Below are 21,743 nucleotides of genomic sequence, written 5' to 3'. Positions count from 1 at the left end.
CAAGTTTTTTCATTAATTATTTAGAAGCAAATTCTTAAGGAGTAAACTGTATTGGAGAAGTTTATGAAGGTTTTATGTACTTGGAAACTGAATAAAATATTAAACTACTATTTTGAATGCTGTAATAAATCTCTCTCTTCTTTGTTTGGTAAGGGCAAGGAGGAGTGTAATGTAGGTGCCAAGGATTCAAATTCTGAGGTACAGAGTTGTTGTTAATTATAATTTACTGTTCCCATAACAGGCATCTGTAGTGGGAGGAAAGTAGCAGAATCCAGTGGCAGCCACCAGAACTTCAGAAAAGTAAGCTTTTCATTTTGTTAAATGTTGTTAGTTTTATAACAGTAAGGATACTGTCAGAATGAATGTCTCAATATACAATTTATTTCAATGCATCTGTTAAGTTTGTATGACCTTTTATCAATGTAAGGTAGCAAAACAGATTCAGCTTCAACCCTGCTTCATTTAGGGTCAAAATTAAAGTGCTTTAGCCCATATGTATTACTAAGCAGCATCAACTTTTATCCCACCTTTCTCTCTTAAAGCAACTGAAGTCCATATTTTAAATCGGGGGTTGCCAACCTGAGGCACACATGCCGTAAGTGGCATGGAAAGCCTGTGTATGTGGCACATGGCAGACCAAAGAAGGGACAGGCAGCCTAGTGGCTGATGGGGTAGAAAGCAGAAGCAGTGGTAGATTGGTCAGGGAGCATAGGGCTGGAAGCTAAAATCAAAGTAACACATGAGGTAGGAACTTAGGGCAGGGAGCAGAAGACAGAGCAGCCATTTGGGCAGAGGGATGGGATCGGATTGGTGTTTGGAGAGGGTGTGAGAATAATTAGTTACACCTGCCAAAAAGATTGACTCCCACTACCCTAAGCTATAACTAGACCAATACAGAACTGTACACTGTAACTGCAGTTAAAGTATTTTCTTTTCCTTGAGTCTGGTTTTTAAATTTGAGTCCTACAGAATTTATTCTCTCCAGTTTTTTTTCTTCTTTCTTGTACTTTCCCTTGCTTACCACTTTCTACTTTCCAAGATTGTGTGAGGTTTTGAAGTCTTGAACACTGCTGCCATCTGGCCACTTCCATGCTAGGTCAAATTAATTGCATCTGGCTCTCTGCTAAGAAAAAATATTTGAGATATAGAATCATAGAAAGTTAGGGTTGGTAGGGACTTCAGGAGGTCATGGAGTTAAAACCCCTGCTCAAAGCAGGAGCAACTCCAACTAGATCATCCCAGCCAAGGCTTTGTTTAGCTGTGTCTTAAAAACCTCCAAGGATGGAGCTACAACAGACTGTTGCTCCTTGTCCTGTCTTCTGCCACCACTGAGAACAATCTTTGTATCCTTCCTTCAGGTAGTTGAAGGTTGCTATTATATCCCGTCCCCCCCCACCATCTTTTCTGTAGACTAAATAAGCCCAGTTCCCTCAGCCTCTCCTGGTAAGTCATGTGCCTCAGCCCCCTCACCATTTTTGTTGCCCTCCACTGGAGTCTCTCCGATATATCCACATCCTTTCTGTAGTAGGGGACCCAAAACTGAACACAGTACTCCAGACGTGGCCTCACCAGTGCTGAAGAGAGGGGAATAATCACTTCCCTTGACCTGCTGACAACACTTCTATTGATGCATCCCAGTATGCCATTAGCCTTCTTTGCAACAAGAGCACACTGCTGGCGTATGTTCACTGTAACCCCCAGATCCTTTTCTGCAGAGCTGTTGCCCAGCCAGTCAGCCCCAGCCTATACTGGTACATGGGATTGTTCTGTCCTAAGTGCAGGACTTTGCATTGTCCTTGTTGAACCTCATGAGATTTCTTTTGGCCCAGTTCTCCAATTTGTCTAGGTTACTCTGAATCCTAGACCTACCCTCCAGTGTATCTACTACTCCCCCCAGCTTGGTGTCATCTGCAAACTTGCTGAGGGTGTGCTGTGTGCCATCTTCCAGGTCATTGATGAAGATATTGAACAAAACCAACCCCTGGAGCACTGCACTTGATACTGGTTGCCAACTAGACATCGAGCCATTGATTATTACCCTCTGAGCCTGATGCTTCAGCCAGTTTTCTGTCTCCTTTACAGTCCATTCATCCAGCCTGCACTTCCTTAGCTTGCCTGCGAGAATGTTGAGAGAGACCACGGGCAACCGGTGCCGCCTTAGTCAGGGGGGCCATATGCTCCCCCCGGTGACCAGTTCTGCTGACCACGGGGGGCGGGATCTCTCTGCAGCCGATCTTGCCGACTGGTAGGGGGGATGTCCCCCTGGTGATCCTGCAATGGCCAATCGCTGCAGCCGCTTCCGGGAGCAAGCGCTGGCTGATCAGTGCAGCACTGCCTCTAGCAGTTCTTCCTCCACAGTCCTGGAGGTCTCCTCCACTATCGGACTGATGAACTCCTCATGGCAGAGGATGCTTTGGAGCCTCACCACTTCCTCCTGTAGGTCTCTTGCCTGTTCCCTGAGAGAGACCTCCTGGAGGCACTGCTCACATTGCAGGCACTCCCCCACCTGGCCATCACTGGAAGGAACCTGCAAGCTGCAGTCCCCACAGCGCCAAACCTGGACCCAGGTGGAAGCCTCAATGGTGAGCAGTCCTTTCTGGACAGAAACTTCACAGGTGCAAGCAGTGGCAGCGGCTCTGGCATTGTGACATCCTCCAGCCATTTCCCTGAGTCTCTTGATCTGTCTCTTCTCTTACTGACCTTCTTCCAAGTGTACCTTCCCTAGCAAACTCTCCTGGAAGCTGGCCTGTTTACTGTTCCTTGGCCCACAATGGTACCCTTTTCCCTGCTTCCTCACACCAAGGTGAAAAGCTCTCCCCTCAAAGTGGTCGGGGGTGGGGGGAGCTGCTTGCCCTGTTTGCTGGTTCCTTGGATGTTCAGGAGGTCTTCTTTTATAACCTGCTGGGCCTGGACTAGATCCACCCCCCATTAGGGCTTCTGTTAGGCACAGGCAGCAATCACTCAGCTAGCAACACAGCCAGCTTCTCAGAGCATAGGCCCCAAACACACACAGCCTACCAAACAAATACTCAGCAAGCCAAAGGCACAGGCAGCTCTGGATCACTTAATTTCCCTGGGCAGTCTGGTGCCTTGTACCTGGCTTCGCTTCCCCTTCTGCCTCTTGCTACCAGCGGACTTGCCTGAAAACTGCTTGCCCTGTTTGCTGCCCCTGTTTGTGCTAGTTCCAATAGCATTTGGTTAAAAGGCATAATAAATTATCCCTTGCAAGGAAAAGGCTAAATTGCTTCAAGATATCTCTTCTGTACACACACAGCAGGAGTAGGAAGACAAGAACTATTTTGAATACTTGGGGGAAAAATTAAGAGGTAGAGCAATAGTCTTTGCTGATTTTGGGCTGTGATGTTATAGACTAGAATCTTAGTATTCTTTCCTGCTCAAACCCTTGGGCTATAAGTGATAGTCTAAAGAGCTGGGGAGGCAGGGCAAATAGTCTTCTCTATACCAGCATTTAAATAATCATTTAGGTATGTGTGATTCACCCACATGGGGAGAGTTAAGCATCCATTTTAAAAATATACAGTTTTGGAGAAAGCTTGTTAACCATCAACTATTGTAAAAGTATCCCACTAACAGACCATTACTTATATCTGTTTGCATTTCCACATAAGCAGAATAATTCTTTCAGAGCTTTCTGCAACACTATTTGTAGCTATAATATGTAGCCATATTTGTATATTTGAGTATTAAAACATGTTATCTGTCTGAACTTTTATTCTTGTAGAAACTGTGAGGCCACCCTTCACAAATCTTAATACTAGCTTTGGGGTTTAATTCATCCTTTTATTTGACTTACTTAGCCTCATACTAGTGCTCTTTAGGTATATAAATACCCTGCAAAAATGTCGTCAACATCTTATTGTAATATTCACAATTTAGGTTGATATATGTTGGTAAATAAATGCATTGCTTTTTTCTTAGCAACATGTCAATATATTCACATTACCCTTGTGCTTTGCTTCCTTCATTGGCTCACCATTGCATAGAGACTTCAGTTCCAGGTTTGCCTTGGTATTCTCTTACCCTTACTTACTTAAGAGAATGTCTTGCTCCAGATACTCCATCCCATGACAGATTCCCTTGGATGATGAAATAGTCAAACAGCAGAGAAAACTTTTGTGTGGGAGGTTTTTTGTGCTTTTTTAACAGGAGCCACGCCTAAATTATGGAACTGGCTTGCCCAGAAACAAGAAGTTAACATGGAACTAACAGATTCTGGAACTAATAACTTCCAGAACTAAATGCAAACATCATTTAACCAATTTAGTTAAAAAAGAGGATGCTGGATTTCCTGCACATCAGCTGCTCTGTGATAACAGTTTTAGCTGTCTTCCCTATCCTGTGCCAAATGGAAGTTAAACCACAATAAGTCAGCCTTGTTTTATTTAGGTGCCCTCTACACATGCAGGTTAAAGCATGATGGGATCTAATATGTGATCCCAAAATTGTGCATTCTGCCATGCTTGTGTGGCATGGAAAGAGGCATGACTGTGTGGATCACACATTAGATCCAGTTGCACCTTATTGCCGGTATAGGGGGAGCCCAATCAGGATTTGGGCTTCCCTTGCATTGGCAAGAAGCAGGCACCTACTACTTTGCTGACAGGGCTCTCAGCTGCAGGGGCTGCATGCAGTCTTGGGATCCAGAGAACCCACAGCTGATGAGTAAGATGCAGCTGGAACCAAGAGCCCCATTTGGGCCCCCGGGTTTTGCACACCCCCGAGCCTTGGTGATCACGGCAGCTGCAATCCCTAGATCAGGGGTTGCGCCCATGTGGTTGAGTGCCCTGTCAGCTGATGTGACTCCCAGCCACAGGACAGACCCTGCTACACATGCAAATTAAAGTTCAATAGCAACTAGCTTACATGTTTTTGAGATCTAGTTTCATAGCTGCTTGGAACTTTTTACTGTGTGATAGCTACTTTGCATGTGTAGCTGGTCTCAAGGTAATTGTGCAATACCTGTAACATGTCGAGGGGGCCTTAATGATAATCAGTATGTATTTTATAAGGCTATCAAATAACTTAGCTTTGTTTGTTTTGTTTTGTTTTGTTTTAGCACTGTGTATGTTCATAGCACAGTTTGAACCAATTTTAGTTGTAGTTAAGATTTCCTAGCACAGTAAATGGGGAAGGTGTTAAGAGCACGGGGTGTATCTACATGTGTATTTATGCGCACCTAATCTTAATGCACCTTTGCTTAAGGCACATTAAGGTGATTTAGGGGCTCATCTACACATGGACGTAGTATTGCACGTTAAATTTAGGTGCAAATAACCAAGTCACATTAGCGCACATGTAGGCGCACTAATATGCATTAATGCGGTGTGTATCCATTGACGCACGCTGTGTTAATATGCATTAGCATGTCTACACTTGTGCTATTGCAGCTTAGCTATTTGCTCCTAAATTTCATACCTGCTTTATGCAGGTATCAAATTTAGGCTCACATAGCCTTAAGGTGCATGCCATTTTTAAGATGCATTAAGGGTGTGTATGTGTAGACATGCACCCTTAATATGCCTTAAAAATGGCGATTTTAGGCTAAGCCCACTTAAAGGCACGTGTAGACGCACCCATGCAGTTGATAATCATCTGTTAAAAAAGATGGCTTTCAGTGAGTGTACCAACACAACAAAGGCAGAACAGGGATAGTCAGTCACAGCTGAATCAGTGACTTAGCAGCTGTCACATCCTTTTGACTTAAATGTTTTATAGGTATCAATTCCTAAGTTTAAAAAAAAATACAATAAACACAGAGATTCTGTCACGTGGAACAAAATTGACCTGTAGCTTGGTTCATCAGCAGTTTTTCAACCTTTAGTTCCATAGCAGAGGCTAGAGTAATTAGTAGCAATGATAGGCAGGTCTTCACTGCTGAATTCAAATTAAATGTATGCTTTCTCACACTTCACAGGTACTTACTGTCAGCTAAGGAATGAAAAGAGTTGAATTTCTAGGTTCAGTTATACACTCTGGAGAAATAGATACCAGGGGCCTTTTCCGCTCCTGCTCTTGCCTCTTCCATTTGCGCTTCTCCCCCACCAAACCTAATGGCTTGAGACCCTTCCCCTACTTCCTCTGTTCCTTTCTAGGCTGTTCCCTACCTTTTCCTGCCAGATCCCAACACACAGTCACCACATTCTGTTTCTTTTACTCCAGCCCCTCTTCTTTTCTTGTCCTCATTTGTTAAGAACACAGAAAAAAAAAATAAAGAACACATAAGATAGCCTTCCTGCCCTGAATCCTGGTACCTTCCATCACAATAACCTGGAGCAGAAATTGTTTAGAAAGGCCCTGCCCTGTTCACTCTCTTAGAGTACCTGGATGCAGCAGGCTCGGTCACTGAGGGATGGTGCATGTACCGGCTGGTCTGAAGGCTGGAGTTGGGATGAAGCATACTTAATACAGATAGCACCTTCAGAGAATTGATTCAGAATCAGGTTGGCTTATTCTGAGTAATTTCATTGCTGTGTGATTTGTGTTTCTTTTTCAAATGCTCATAATGTAGCCACATTTGGTCATGTTTTCACAGGTACAGTAAAAGGCACATATCTGATACTAGGGTGACCAGCCTTTACAGTCATGTTCCATAGCAGGGAGGTGCAAGATGTTATCTTAACTTTTTTTGAACAACCATGCTTTTTACAGTCCATTTTCTTGTAATTACATTTTCAGACATGGTTAACTTTTTTTTTCTGAAATGTTTAAAAAAAATCATTAGAATTAACACCGAGCATAGAAAATTTTGGCACAAATGCTTAGTAGAGCAAAAACATAAGCCCCAGTTTTTCAGTTGTTTATAAATGGGAAATGATGGGCAACTTTAACTGTTACCTACATTGCCTATACATAGTAATGTAATCACCTGTTTACAGTGTCTTATTTAACTTTCACTGGTAATTTAATTGAGAGAGAGAGCTTGAGGCTGGGTTTTCAGCATCCCAAGTTTCCTATTCACCAGGTTTTTAGGTGTTCTGGAGTGTGTCTCTCACCTTTTGAAGCTATTCCACTTTTTTGTAAATGAAATATTAATAGCTACCAAGAGGATTTTGGTTGTCCTGTTTGGAATATTGGTTTATATCAATTTACCCATCGTAACCCTTCACCTGAAGTTTACCAGTAAAATGTATCAGCTTTATGCTGATGATTCCTCTTTGGTTCCAGGCCTTATATATACTGAATTGAGAGGAGTGGAAATATACAGTAGTAGGTTATGGGGATTGCTGTTAGAGCCAATTTCATTGAATATCTTCAATAAAAATCTGAAAGACTGCATAAACAATACATTAAATACTTGACAGTTTAGCTAATTAGTGGGGCTGTGCGAAATGGCTGTTTTGATTTGGTTTCGGATTCAGCTGTTTCGGAGGACAAAGATTCATTTTGGTGTTTCAGATCACTGTCCTGTTTCGTTTTGGCCGCATCGCCTCTGAATCTGTTTCAAACAGGCTGCAAGGGAAGCTTTGTAGTCTTCCTGGCGCTCTGTGTGGGCTGCGCCAAGCGGCTGCCACTAGCTCCAAACTACAGCAGCAGCCTGCTGAAACCCTGCAAGCAGATCGGGGGGCCCGCACCTCCCGGGAAGAACTGGGGAATGATCAGAGAGCTGGAGAATTGAACTGGGAGCTAGATGTCAATATCAGAGCAGTCCTTCCCCACCTCTTTCCCCTCCCTCCTCTTAGTTTTTGTTTCCCTGCAAGCCAGGCTCCAAAACTCCAAAATTCTCCAAAACATTTCCAAAATGCTTCAGAGCCTTCCATTTTGATTTGGAAACAAAACAGCTGCTGAAATTTAACACGGCCCTAATAATTAGCAGTTGTTTAACCCAGGTGAGGAAAGAGATAGCAAAGCAGGTCTATAATCATTTAAAAAGATGATATGATAAAAAACCTGGATTGAAATATAGCATATATAGGTTTTACTTAGATGTGTTACAGATTGCTTCTCTAACCTTGGAGAAGTCGTGAAGGGCAGGTGTCTGTGGGTGCAAGGCTAAAGCTGGATCAAAATCCTACTTTTTGCATCTGAACTAATTTTTGTACCTGAAATAGTACAAAATAACCTACCTACCTCCTGACTCACCCACTGTACCAGGATATTGTTTGTGAGAGGCCATTAGATGTTGACAAGTGATGCAGAAAATTCTGTAGACAGGAAATAAGACATTTAAAATGTTTAAGCTGAGCACAAAGGATGTAAAATCATGAATTTAAAGAAGAATAATTTCAAAAGCGCAGCTATTAATTGAGAAATAAATTACTAAAAAGCTAGTAATGTCAAAAGGATCCTAGGAGTGAATGGATAACAAACTTATAATATGCTTACAGTGCAAGATGGGAGAAATGCAACTATAGATTTAAAACCATGAAATCATATCCCAGATGAGGTAGATAATTTCTGGGAACCTCTGTTAGAGAACATGACAAATTGGGAAGGTAAAACAAAATGAATAATAGATTTCTAAGACTGACAAGTACAGGCATACCTCGTTTTATTGCGCTTCGCTTTATTGTGCTTCACAGATATTGCGTTTTTTACAAACTGAGGCAAGACCCTCCACCAGCAAAAAGATTACGACTCGCTGAAGGCTCAGATGATGGCTAGCATTTTTTAGCAATAAAGTATTTTTTTAATTAAGGTATGTACATTGTTTTTTTAGACATAATGCTATTGCACACTTAATAGACTACAGTATAGTGTAAACATAACTTTTATATGCACTGGGAAACCAAAAAATTCATGTGACTCGCTTTATTGCGATATTTGCTTTATTGCGGTGGTCTGGAACCGAACCCGCAATATTTCCGAGGTATGCCTGTATTTGAAATGCTTAAATATTGAAGAGGTGGAGGAAGAAATCTGTAAGATGCTTATTTCCTCCCATTTTTCTTGTATTAAAGGAAAATTCATGTTAAATTCTCCACAAGAAAATCTGGTCTGTGAGACTGGAGAGCAGCGGTTGGCAAACACTGGCACGTGTGCCAGAGTGTGGTATATGAAGACATTTTGCTTGGCACATGCGCCTCGGTGTGGATGGTTGAGAAGCTATGAGGGGCCCAGTCCTTGTTGTGGCAGTGTAGCCCCTGTCTCTTCCCTGTCATCTGCAACAAACCAGGCCAGGGCTCCATGGACCCCAGTGCAGCTGCTTCCAGCCTCCCCATCACCTGCTGCAAGCAGCCCAGGCTCTGTAGCCAGTGGCAGGGGCCTGCCCAGAGGTCTGGGCCAGCTGCAGCAGGCAGCCAGGAAGTTACAAGCAGCTTCACCAGGATCTGCGGAGTCCTGGCTAAGCTTGTTGCTGGTGGCAGGTGCACGTGCACCTCAGGGTGGATGATGAGGAAGGGGCCAGGGCTGTGCTGCCACAACAAGGATCAGGCCCCTCGTGCCTCTCCCACCCTCCACCCCTGACATGCCAATATCTTACAAGTCTATGTTGTGGGTGTTTTTGGCACCCTGTCCAAAAACATTGCCAACCCCTGCTGTAGAGTGTCTTCTCTGTAGTGGAATTGGCTGGAGCTGGGAAGATGTTTCATCCTGAATGTCCTGGCTTCTGTGGGAATGTTCTTTATACTTTCTTTCACATGACTGTCTCAACAGGTTTATCAGGATTTGAGAATCTGTAAAGGTTTTTCCTGTTGTTGGTACTTTTAAATGATCTGTGCCTTCTGTTTCTTATTTTTAGCCTTTCTTCTTGAGTTGGTGTTAAAATAACTTTGGTGACAAAGCCTTTTAATAGGATTTTTCTTTTCATCTTATTCCGCACATGGATTTTTTTCTTATGAAAGTATGCAGTAAGATATAAAAGCAGGAGTCTGTCAGTCACAAATATAGAAAGAATTACACAACCAACATTATACACAAACAAATAGGTACAATTTAGGCCAGTGAAATATTAGAGAAAGGTATTGGAAACAGAACTAATTTAGTATTTGGTACAAGCACTTAGGCATAATGATAGGAATCATACATCTGTCATTTTCACTCTTCCCCCTTACACATGGTGGCTTCTAGGCTTTTGTTGACTGCTGCCACTGGAAGGATTTTTCTTGTGACTACGTGCTACAACCAAAAGGTACATAAAGTGCAACAGAGCTAATATAATTTTAAGTTTGTGTTTTGTGGGTTTCATTGGTCTTCTGCACAGTTTCATGCCTTAATTAAAATATTCTATTCTGTCCTCTTTTTTTCCCCTGTTGAATTTCTTTTTCTAATTTAAAAACTCATGTAGTTTATTAGCCTCAAAAATTCTATATGACTTTCTTTGTTGCTTGCAAATTTTTTCTGATTAGGCTGTCTTCAGACTTTACCCTCACTTAGGATCTCTTGCAGCTGTTGATGTTTTCCTTACAGCTTGATCCCCTTAAATGTACTTAAAGTTCATCTTCTCACCTGCTCACTGCCAGCAATACTTTCATCGTCAGTAATCCCTCACATCTTTCATCATTAGGGATGCAAGATCTTCCCTGCTTCAGCCAATTTCACTACAGGGAAGACACTCTTCAGCAGGAGTTTGTTCTTGTAGAAACTTCATCAGTTATTCTCCTTTGTCATGTCCACACTTACGGTCTTGTCTGAGTCTATTTTATCACTCTTGAAAGCACCTTAATTCTTGTAGCTCTAATTCAAATAATTTGTTCATTTACTTATTTTGCCTGGCACACTGAAAAATTACAGGCTCCCCAACATATCACTTGATGTCCATTTATTTATTTATTTGTTTGTTTGTTTTAAAGAAAGAGGCTGGAATGTCAGCTTTTAAGTTGAGAGGTCTTAACAGGCTTTGAAGGAGAGGAGCAAAAAGGTCAGTGATAGCAGCAGGAAGGACCCTTATTTACTTCCTACAGCACAGTGCTTCTGGAGCTGCTAGTAAAGAGACAGTATGTCCTACCTATCTGCAGGTATTTGCCCAAGATTTCAGCTTCCATGGTATTTTTGGCTCAATTCAGCCATGAAAGAGAATGTGGCCAAGCTACCTCTGACTAATATTTTTTGCAGAGGGAAGCCAAAAAAGAAAAATAGCTTAAGACATACCCAAGAAAAAATAGGAAGGAAGAAGAAGCAAAAGAGGGAGAGCTTGGCAGAAAACAGAAGAGATGGCAGGAACTCTTACGAGCCACGGCAGGATATGCGATTGCCCCTCCATCCATCTGCTGCAGTGAGATACTCCATGAAAAGGTGGAATATTAGTATAAATTACAAATTAACAGCCTTTTTTCTCATAAGTAGCAATTATAAATATATCTCTATCATAAAGATGGTTAATGCTGTTGTAGTCAGATGAAGAGTCTAGCTTTATTTCTGACTGTCACTGACTCACCGTCTGACTTCAGACAAATGTCTTTACATACTAATACATTTGATGTTTGCAGTCCTAAGAAAGTCACTGAATAAATGCAGAATACTATAATATACAACAAAATTGATTCTGTAAAGTCATAAGAGGATCTATTAAATCATTAGCCTGTTTATTAAATTAAAGTTGTATAATGGAGACCAGGAAGAAGCCAGGATACTAGGAATTGCTTGTGTTTTAAGACATAAAAACCTTTAAAAAAATCAGAAAACTAGCTGGCATTCAGAATATATTAGAAACCTAAATTCTACTTTTTGTGGTCTTTCTTGGATGAGAATCTTAGATCCAGTGCTATTACAGCAAGTCACAATGGATGATTATAATTGTCCCTTTTGGCTCTAATCTTTGACAATAATGTTTTTAAATGAAGCAACTTATAATAGATTTACAGGAGATCCCCACAAATGGTGAAATCCACAAATACTGATGGGCCTCCGCATCATACCCCACAACTGCTCCCTGCTCCCCCCCCCATTCCATTGTTCACAGGGCTCCCTTGCAGCGCCTGCGGACTGACCCCTTCCCTCTGAGCACCACTGCAGCTGCCACTAGGGGCAGAGATGTCGCTGCCGCCTCCCTCCACATTTCTGGTGCTCGCTGTCTACCTGCCTCCTGGCTCTGCCCTCCCCCACGAATATTTGAATCTGCAAATCTAGAATTTGCAAATAGCAAGGGTTTCCTGTTCTAAATACTTGAACAAGACCATCAATTTTAAACGTATTTTGTTATTTAGTGATACAGTAAAGTACCAAAGACACACTTTTCAACCCTCTTGTGAAGGAACTTTTGCTGCGAGTGACATTATTGCTTAATCTCCAGACTGGGTCAGTTTGAATTTGATTATGCACCTTAGTAATGTCAATTTTAATATTAATTATGGTGGTAAAACCAGGCCACCATTTCCTTTGGCTTACATAACTGAACCCCATTGTCAGGTAGTAACTTTCATGTTTATCCTGAATCAGCTTTGACCGTTGATTTCTCTGAGAGACAGTTCCTTGTTTTCTTCACCCAGTCATTCACTGCCTTTCTGTCCACTGCAGGTAATGGAAGTGTGTTGCAGCATTGTCAACTCTCTCAATTTTGCTGAAAGTCTGGAAATACTGCATGTTATTCTTAGTCTAAGCTGCAGGAATCAGGAGATTGCATGAGAATCTCAGTTTTCATCAAAAAATATTATCGCTTGTGATTGCAAAGAAAAACTTGAAAATCTGCCCTAATTGCACACTAAAAGCTCAGAAACTTAAGACAAATAACGTCAAACTAATATAAAAAAAATTCTCATGAGTTTAAGCTGGTCTCATAATTTGAGACTCCACTCGCGTCTGGCAATACTGAGGTTGTGTAGGTGTCCAGCCCCTTTTGCTAGCTTTCATATGCATACCATTTCTACTGACTAGAGCTCTATGTGGTTTTGGTTTTCAAAGCTTTTCCACTGTGATTAGCTTTTCTTTTAGCTTTGTGTGTTCAGTTACTAGTTTGGTCTTTAATTCCCTCCCTTGAAATACTCTCTTCAAGTGTTCCTTTAACTACCTTTTTACAATACTTTTGTTAGACATTATGCTGTATGGCTGTGTGCTGTTTAACTTGAGTGTATTCCTGGCAGTGAAGGAGAATTCTATAAGCTGCAAATACAGGATGTAAAATGTTCCTCTTTTGAGCTGTCAGAACTTGTGTGAGGGCTGGCAGAGCTCTCATCCTCCAAACAATTTAAAAACATAGGTTTCATTTTACAGCCTCTGTAATCTAGGCTTCCACAGGGCTCTTTGTGACTATTAATGTTTACATTTGTCAAACAGAACAAAACTGTCTAAATGTGAGATGAGGGTTTAACCATCTAACAAAAAAGTAGGTCAATGGGCTAGCAGGTTATTAGGCCAGAAAAGAATGAGTGGGTTCACTGAGTCATGCTGTAGTTGTTTTTCTTCTTTTGGCAGAGCTGTCTGCTCTGCTTTAATTTAGTATGTTAATTTTTTACCAGCAGTGATTGACCATTTAAAAGCTTTCAGTAGCTATAGGGAGAGCTTTTTAATGAATCTGAAATGTACTTCTTGTACTTTTTACTTGTGTAAAAATAGAAATTTTTAAACTGTTAGCAAAACACAGGGCCAGTAAGCAAAAGTGAAGCACAGAAATTTTGAGTAATTTTTCCTTTAGAGAAAAGCAATATTTTTCTTAGTATATATTCTAGTTAAAGCATTGTACACTGCTGTAACAGAAAATAACAGTGCAGCGCAACATATAGTAAATAATTTAAAGCATTCTGTCCTAAAGATAATAAAATGTAAGGATATCTCAGATTTCCCCTAGGGAGCACTTGCGTCGGACCCCTGACCTTGTCTAGTCTGTGTATCCCATGAAGCCAACCCCTGAAGAAAAGTGATATTAATATAAAAACCTGGGAGACTCGAGCATTATATCGTTCATAGTGGTGCAGTGATGTACAAGGCACTGATCTTTTCTAGCAGACTCATTTCACTGTGGAGGCAGATAGAGGAGAGGGACAAAGGAAAAGAACTGTGACCTGACTTCACCAGGATCTACTCCTTCCTCACAGAACTGGCAAATTGGCTCCCAGAGAGTGGTAGTAGATGGGTCTGTATCCACTTGGAAGGATGTGGGCTGTGGGATCCCACAGGGTTCGATCCTTGGACCTGTACTCTTCAATATCTTCATCAGTGACTTGGATGTGGGTGTGAGGTGTATTCTGTCCAAGTTTGTGGATAATACTAAATTGTGGGGTGAAGCGCACACTCCGGAGGGTAGGGAAAAATTGCAGGCAGACCTGGACAGGTTAGAAACGTAAGGTCTGTTTTCCTGACCTCTGATCATACGAGAGTCCAGAGAAGAGCCACGGGCATGATCAGAGGTCAGAAAAACAGACCTTATGACAACAGGCTGAGAGCCATGGGGCTCTTTAGCCTGGAAAAGCGCAGGCTCAGGGGTGATCTGATGGCCACCTATACGTTTATCAGGGGTGACCACCAGGATCTGGGGGAACGTTTGTTCACCAGAACGCCCCAAGGGATGACAAGGTTGAACAGTTATAAACTCCTGCAAGACCGTTTCAGGCTGAACATAAGGAAGAATTTCTTTACTGTCTGAGCCCCCAAGGCCTGGAACAGCCTGCCATCGGAGGTGGTTCAAGCACCTACATTGAACACCTTCAGGAGCAAATTGGATGCTTATCTTGCTGGGATCCTATGACCCCAGCTAACTTCCTGCCCTTTGGGCGGGGGACTGGACTCGATGATCGTCCGAGGTCCCTTCCAGCCCTAATGTCTATGAAATCTATGAAAGGTGGGCAGTACACAATAGGATGCAGTACAACAAGGACAAATGCAGAGTGCTGCACCTAGGGCACAAAAATATCTAGCACACCTACTGGCTAGGAAGTGACCCTCTCAGCAGCACAGAAGCAGAAAGGAATCTCAGTCATAGTGGACTCCAAGATGAACATGATTTGTCAGTGTGATGAAATCAACAGCAAAGCTAACCACACTTTATCATGTATCAATAGAAGCATGACAAATAATACTTCCCCTCTATGCAGATTGGTCACACAGTTGGAGTACTGTATCCAGTTTTAGTCACTGTACTTCAAGAAGGATGTTGATAGACTTGAGGGTCCAGAGGAGGGCCACTCATATGGTTAGGGGTTTACAGGACAAGCTCTGTGAGGAGAGATTGAGGGACCTGGACCTCTTCAGCCTCTGCAAGAGAAGGCTGAGAGGTGATCTTGTAGCCGCCTACAAACTCATTAGGGGAATGCAACAAAGGATAGGAGATGCTCTGTTCACCAGGGTGCCTCTTGGGGTAACAAGGAACAATGGTCACAAACTAATAGAGCAGTTTTAGGCTAGATACCAGGTAAAACTTCTTCATGATAAGGGTGGCCAAAATCTGGAATGGGCATCCAAGGGATGTGGTGCTCTCCCCTACCTTGGGGGTCTTTAAGAGAAGGCTGGATAGGCATCTGGCTGGGGTCATCTGACCCCAACACTCTTTCCTGCCTAGACAGGGGGTCAGACTCAATGATCTGTTGAGGTCCCTTCTGACCCTAGCATCTATGAATCCATGAAACTATTTGCCACATCTGCAGTTTGAACAAGCCGCTATCAGATTGGCTTCCTCAGTCATCTGTAGACTCACTGATGACTTTCCTGTTTACTGGAAGACTGTCCTCCTTGTATTGAGGGACTGTTGCCACTGCTGATGAAGCCAGACCCAGGCATGGCTTCTAGAGTGGGATGAGCCCCTGGCTCTTTTCAGCTAAGAGTTGTGGCTGTTCAGTTCTTGACCCTCCTTGGTCACGCAGCATCTGTCCTCAGTTCAGCTTCTCAGAGAGGGAGACTTAACCTCTTCAAATTGGAAGAGAGGCACCCCAAAGTACCAAGCAGCAAAACAGTTTCTCTTCAACAAAGGCATTAATTGGGTAACTCCAGTACAGCCAGTAAAGTTCTTGGTCTCTCCAGAGGATTGAGCAGTACCTCTGTCTCCGGTTCAGTCTTCATTGCCTCTGAGCACTCAAGTTAGCTCAGCTGTCACTTCCTTGCTCTTAAGCAGAAACTCCCCAGTTCAGACCCTTCCCCTGTTCTTGTTTCATCCATGTCCTCCAGTCTCTACATAGAGACACCACATCTTTTCCAGATGGTTATTGACTGGAATTTACCTGCTACATCAGCAAAGGCTGTTCAGCTCTGTGTTGCTGCAGATGCCTCCTGTCTTGTCTGGCAGGTATGCAGCTGTGGGTCCTATTAACCCTTTTCCCCCCTATGTACAAACTAGCTGGAGAAACCAAGGCATGCAACAGTATTGCAACATTAACACATTTTAAACCCCAAATGCTACAACAAAACTAGTCTATCACACCGGAAAGGGGAGGAAATCTAGAGAAAAGCCAGCACAGAAGGCTTGTTCAAGACTAAATGAACTCTAGAGGGGAATACATTTGAACCAAAAGAATGATTGCATAAAGAGAATGAATGGTGGTGGTTGAGAGATTGGTGGGAAAGGAGTAGGAAAGAGCAAAGGTAGGAGATAAGTGTCGAACAGTAACTTAAAGTAATTTTGGCCTCTAAAAGAAACGCAGATCAATAGCTGTCTGAGGTGGTAGGAGAAATATAGCAGAGAATCTTTGCATGTCTTTGAGTAGACAGCATGTTCTATACATCAGAGAGGAACTGAGGTAGTCACCAGTGAGAGAAGGATATAGAGGTCAATGAGATCTTCAAGGAGTTTTAAGTAGTGGTGGCAACAGATGCTATTTTGACTGTAGCAGTAGGCAGATTTGGAGATTGAAGTCAGGGCTCTTCAATCTGAGGCCTGCAGCTACCCACCCTACTGCTGCTCTCCCATCATTCCTGCTGCTGCTAGTGTCTCTGGGCTCCCCTTCCCTCCTCCTCCTGCTTCCACTTCCTGTCCCCAGCCTTAGGGTCAGGTGGGATGATCCATCAGGTCACCTGCACACTCTGCAAGGGAAAAAGGGACTACATGGCAGGTGAGCCTATGTGGCATGCAGCCACTGGTTGCTCAGTAATTGGGCAGCCTGAGAGTTCAGAGGTAAGGATGATGATAAAGTTACAGAGAGAGGTAAATCTGAAATCTTAGGCAAAAACAGATGTCTCTTCTTTTTCACAGTATTTCCAGCTGTTGAAGAGAAGCACTTAGTTTGATGCATTGTCTTAGCTAAATTGATTAAAATGTTACAATTTAACAGGTAAAATGTCACATACTTATAGGTGATTAGACTAGAAGAGTATTTTGCTAGTATTCAAAATAAGTGGCTCTAGTCATTCTAACTTGCTTTTTTTGAATTCTTTACATTTAGAGTTTTAATGTTCTTCTGTACAAGAGGATAAATTTTAAACCCACGTTCTTTGGAAGAATCAGTGTTTTATCCATCACATCACGGTTCAGTTTAACTTCCCAAAAGCGTCAAAGGTAAAATTGCTCTTATAATTGAGTTCTTGTGATTGTTAACTTTCACGAAAGCATTAGAGAACTTGATTTCAAAAGGGGATCAGTAAGGGTTTTTTTTCAGCAGGGGTTACTCTAAAGCACATCAAATTCAGTTATAGCCTTTTCAGTGGTTTTAGCAAGGTTTTGCTCAGACCCATAGACTTAGAGTTGAAGGTTCAGCATTTGGCAGATTTGAATGTAAAGAGCCTCGAATCGGAAAACAGATTTACTTCTGATTCTTAATATGATATGTCTTTTCTGTAGTCTAGGAACTTACTGTCTAGGGTACCAAATTTAGACTGAAAATGACATAAAATCTTCATGTGATCCAAAGTCAGGATCCAAACAGGTTGCAAAAAAAGCCAGCAGCATCCTGTATTGTATTTCCTTGTATTAACTTGTAAATCAAGGGAAGTGATTCTTCTGTTCTTTTCAGCACTGGTGAAGTCTCAGATGAAGTACCGTGTCTGGTTTTGGGCCCCACGCTTCAAGAAGGACATGGACAATTTGGAAAGAGTCCAGTGCTGAGCAGCAAAAAATGATCAGGGACCTGAGAGATGAGACTTGAAAGAACTAGGGTTATTTAGCCTGAAGAAGATAAGACTGAGGAGGGATTTGATAACAGTTTTCAAATACCTGAAGCACGATTACAGAAAGGACAGATACAGGCTTTTCTCTTTGGCTGTAGGAGACAGGACTAGGAGCAATGGCCTCAAGATGTACACATTTAGGCTGGAGCTTTCCTGGTAGAGGGAACATTTTTCTTCTACTAGGAAAGCTGCATTTTGTTTCCTTTCATGTAAAATAAAACAAAAGAAATACTGCACTTTTTATTCACATAGGGAAGACAAAGCATTTTAAAATAAGTATAAATTTGTTATGGAAAGATTTTGCTTTCATTCCCTATTTCAGAAACCTACACAGGCAGACACTTGCAAAGGCTCCGTGGACTTCAACAAAATTATCCAACTGCCAAAATCCCAAATGCATGAAGGTGGCCTAAATTACTGACTGATTACAATGGAACCAAGTTGCCTGGTTACAGGTTGAAAGCAGAGCAAGGTGGCACCTTAGAAACTAACTTCATAGTATATGACAAAGTAAGCTGTTGCCTATGAAAGCTTCTGCATTTCTGAACATTAGGTTGCTAAGGCACACTTTGCCCCCATTTCAAACTAACACAACTAACGCGTCTCCCCAAAAGTTGAAAAACAGGGTCATTTAGGAAAAACAGGGTATCTGGACATATTTGTTTAAAAGTCTCTCATTTTTGTTTTAATCTCTCAGATCTAAAGTAGCAGAAAAAGCAATTTCTCAAATTCTGCACTCAAATGGTCATTAAATTTGGAATCTATTATTCTTTTTCCAAAAATGGAGGAAGATTCATTTTTTAAAGCAAGGGTTAGAGTTCTGGAGAGCTGTCAAGGGCTGCAGGGAGAGTGAAGGGAGGGCAATTGAGCCTATTCAGCCCCAAACCCATCCATCCCGCACATCCAACCAGGGACACCAGATGGAGTGGGCACAGCAGGATCTCCATGGAGACCGGCCCAGGACCCCTGTAGGCAGAGCGCACTTGGCCAGGCAGATGGGATGGGTGGGTGGGCAGGATGGGAGAGTGGGACCATAATTGTGGGACGGTAATAGCGTGGGGCCATGGCAGAGCCATAATCTGCTCCTTGCACATCCTTGTAATGGATGCCAGTTCCATGGCCAGGGACGTACAGGGAGTGGATGCCGGCTCTGCCCCAGGCCCCAGCCCCATACTGCTCCTAGTTTGCACCATGGCTTCTCACAGCCCAGGAGCACATGGAGGCCCTAATGGATCATGACCAGCCCAACCTGGAAGGGTGGTAGAGTGCACGCCTGTGACCTTTAGTTTCATAGTTGGTAGGATCGGAAGGGACCTGAGCAGATCATCAAGTCCGACCCCCTGCCTTGGCAGGAAAAAGTACTGGGGTCGAACAACCCCAGCAAGGTGTTTGTCTAGCCTCCTCTTAAAGACCCCCAGAGTAGGAGCCAGCACCACTTCGCTTGGAAGTTGGTTCCAGATCCTAGCCGCCCTGACCGTGAAGTAGCGCCTCCTGATAGCTAGTCTGAATCTACCTTCTGCCAGCTTGTGGCCGTTATTTCTAGCCACTCCTGTCAGTGCTCAGGGGAACAGGGACTCCCCCAGTGCCTGCTGGTCCCCTCTGACTAGTTTGTAACAGGCCACTAGATCCCCCCTCGGCCTTCTGTTGTGGAGGCTGAACAGGTTCAGGTCCCATAGCCTCTCCTCGTAGGGCCTGCCCTGCTGCCCCTGATCATTCGAGTAGCCCTCCTCTGGACCCTGTCCATGTTGTCCACATCCCTCCTGAAGTGTGGCACCCAGAACTGGACGCAGTACTCCAGCTGTGGCCTGACCGCATAGAGGGGGAGGATCACCTCCTTGGACCTGCTTGAGATGCATCTGTGGATGCATGACAAGGTGTGGTTGGCCTTCCTGACTGCATCCCCACACTGTCGGCCCATGTTCATCTTGGCATCAGTGATGACTCCAAGATCCTTTTCTGCCTCTGCAGAACTTATTATTTATGATAAAGAAATTACATTTAAAATAGTTAATATAGCTACTGTATAATGACTCAGAATATTGTAATACCAGAGTGAACAATGTATTATTTCCCATGTCTAATATAAACAAAGTTCTCAAGGAAATTTTGCATTTTTAAAAAAACCTCTTAAATATTATTCCTTATCTCTGCTAATTCATAATTCATAAACATGTGGTATTATAAGTTCAGAGATGATTGCTTTGCAATTGATTGTGCATCCTCTATCCTGCATTATATAATAAATAAGAAGTTATCACTGAATACAGAAGTGAATGAACTAGAAATAATATTGTTCTACAAAAGTTATATTTCCCTCTTTTTTTTCAATTTTCATGCAGGCAGTCGTACAAATGTCTACCACAAGACTAAAGTGTGATATGTTATGTTCTTTACCGTAAGCACCCATAAAATGAGCTCCATTGCAGACAGGTATTTTGTTAAATGATTTCATTTTGAATTATTTATAGTTATAGCATTTTTATTAATATTTTTATTTTAACCTTAAAAAAGAAGTGGATCCAAATCAGACTGGACTGTAATAGGTTTTTTTTGATAAGATTGATAATAAGACCTGTGAGATACATAAATGTGTCATTACAAGTGGCAGATGTTTTTGCTTAAAATAAATATGCTTTATATTTGGAGCTGTCTAGAAACTGCCTCATTTCAATTAATTTTCAATTATGTTTTCTGCCTATGTTTGCCTGTAAGTAAATCTTGACAGTTTATCAATTAATTTAAGAAAATTAATAAATATGCACCTTAAGCGAAAACTACTATCTGGGGATTTATTTCTATGTTACTTGAGTTCTTGAGCTGTTTTTTTTTCTCAACTCAAAATTTCCATTTTGTTAAGATTACTATTTTGGATTCTACAGAAAATGAGAAAAAGTTTACTGCCCACTTTTGTCCCTTTTTTACTATAAATTCATCAATCCAGAGAATAGGGGCAATGTTTTTAAAGCACTTAAGACAGATTTTTTTAATTACTAAAAAGTTATTAAATTAAGCTGTATTAGTATTCACTAAAATTAGGTTTCTAATTTTGATCTATAAAACTCCTGCTGTGATCTATAATAAGAAAATATTAACCATACATTTTTATAATGTTGCACTCTTTTTGATTTCATACCTTAAAGTCAGCTACAACTCTTGTGCCAAAGAATACCGTTATTTATTGACAGCACCATTCACAGAAAGTCAGTTTGCTCTATTGTGTATCAATCATAAATTAGAGAGAGGGAAGCACTCAAGCTAAGATACGGGGAAAGCTATTAGATGCATCAGAGGAGAAGGGATACTTCTTCAAACTTTTCCAAACTTTAAAAGTTAAGAAGAGAAACAGAAGATCAGAACTGGAGGACTGTACCAAGTAGATATGGAACTATGTAACATAAGCTAGAGAGGTATGATGGAGAAAGTTCGTTACTTGGGTGATCTTGAAAATGAGAAATGCAGTTTTGAATTTTTTAAATTTTAAATGAAATTATGAAAGCAATAAGTACAAAGTGGTAATTATTTTTAAAATGAAAGAGTATATTCTGACTTTTAATGCTTAGACACATCTTTAGGAACACAAAAGGAAGGAAATACCGTACTTGAGATGAAGAGGCATTATGTAATGTTTTAAAGCTGTATTGGGACTATTATAGCTAATTTTGAATTGCATATTTATAAATTGCTTAAATAGGATACATTCCTCTTTCTTTCAATCTTAAAATGTAATACTTATAAAAAGAGTGCATCTTTTTATTAAAAAAAAAACCTGTAGGTTAAAATTGTTAAGGGATTAAGAACAGGCAGTGAAAATACCTTAGCAAAGA

The 21,743-nt window shown here is 41.8% G+C and overlaps 1 protein-coding gene across 5 annotated transcripts in view; it reads left to right on the top strand.

Moving 5' to 3' along the window:
- Positions 1-223: 223 nt before the first annotated feature.
- Positions 224-21,743, top strand: part of CLOCK (clock circadian regulator) — a 76,302-nt gene continuing 54,782 nt past the window's right edge. For all 5 annotated transcript variants that reach the window (XM_019526504.1, XM_019526503.1, XM_019526500.1 and 2 more), the window contains exons 1-3: positions 224-300; positions 17,199-17,311; positions 20,259-20,349. In XM_019526504.1, the coding sequence (XP_019382049.1) occupies positions 20,303-20,349 (47 nt within the window). In that variant the 5' untranslated portion in view covers positions 224-300; positions 17,199-17,311; positions 20,259-20,302. The remainder of the gene's footprint in view (positions 301-17,198; positions 17,312-20,258; positions 20,350-21,743) is intronic.

The sequence above is a fragment of the Gavialis gangeticus genome, unplaced genomic scaffold, assembly GCF_001723915.1.
Source record: "Gavialis gangeticus isolate Ggan-Ray unplaced genomic scaffold, GavGan_comp1, whole genome shotgun sequence".
NCBI classification, from domain to species: Eukaryota; Metazoa; Chordata; order Crocodylia; family Gavialidae; genus Gavialis; species Gavialis gangeticus.
The sequence above is the reverse complement of the archived record's forward strand: the minus strand, read 5'-3'. Positions and strand labels throughout refer to the sequence as shown.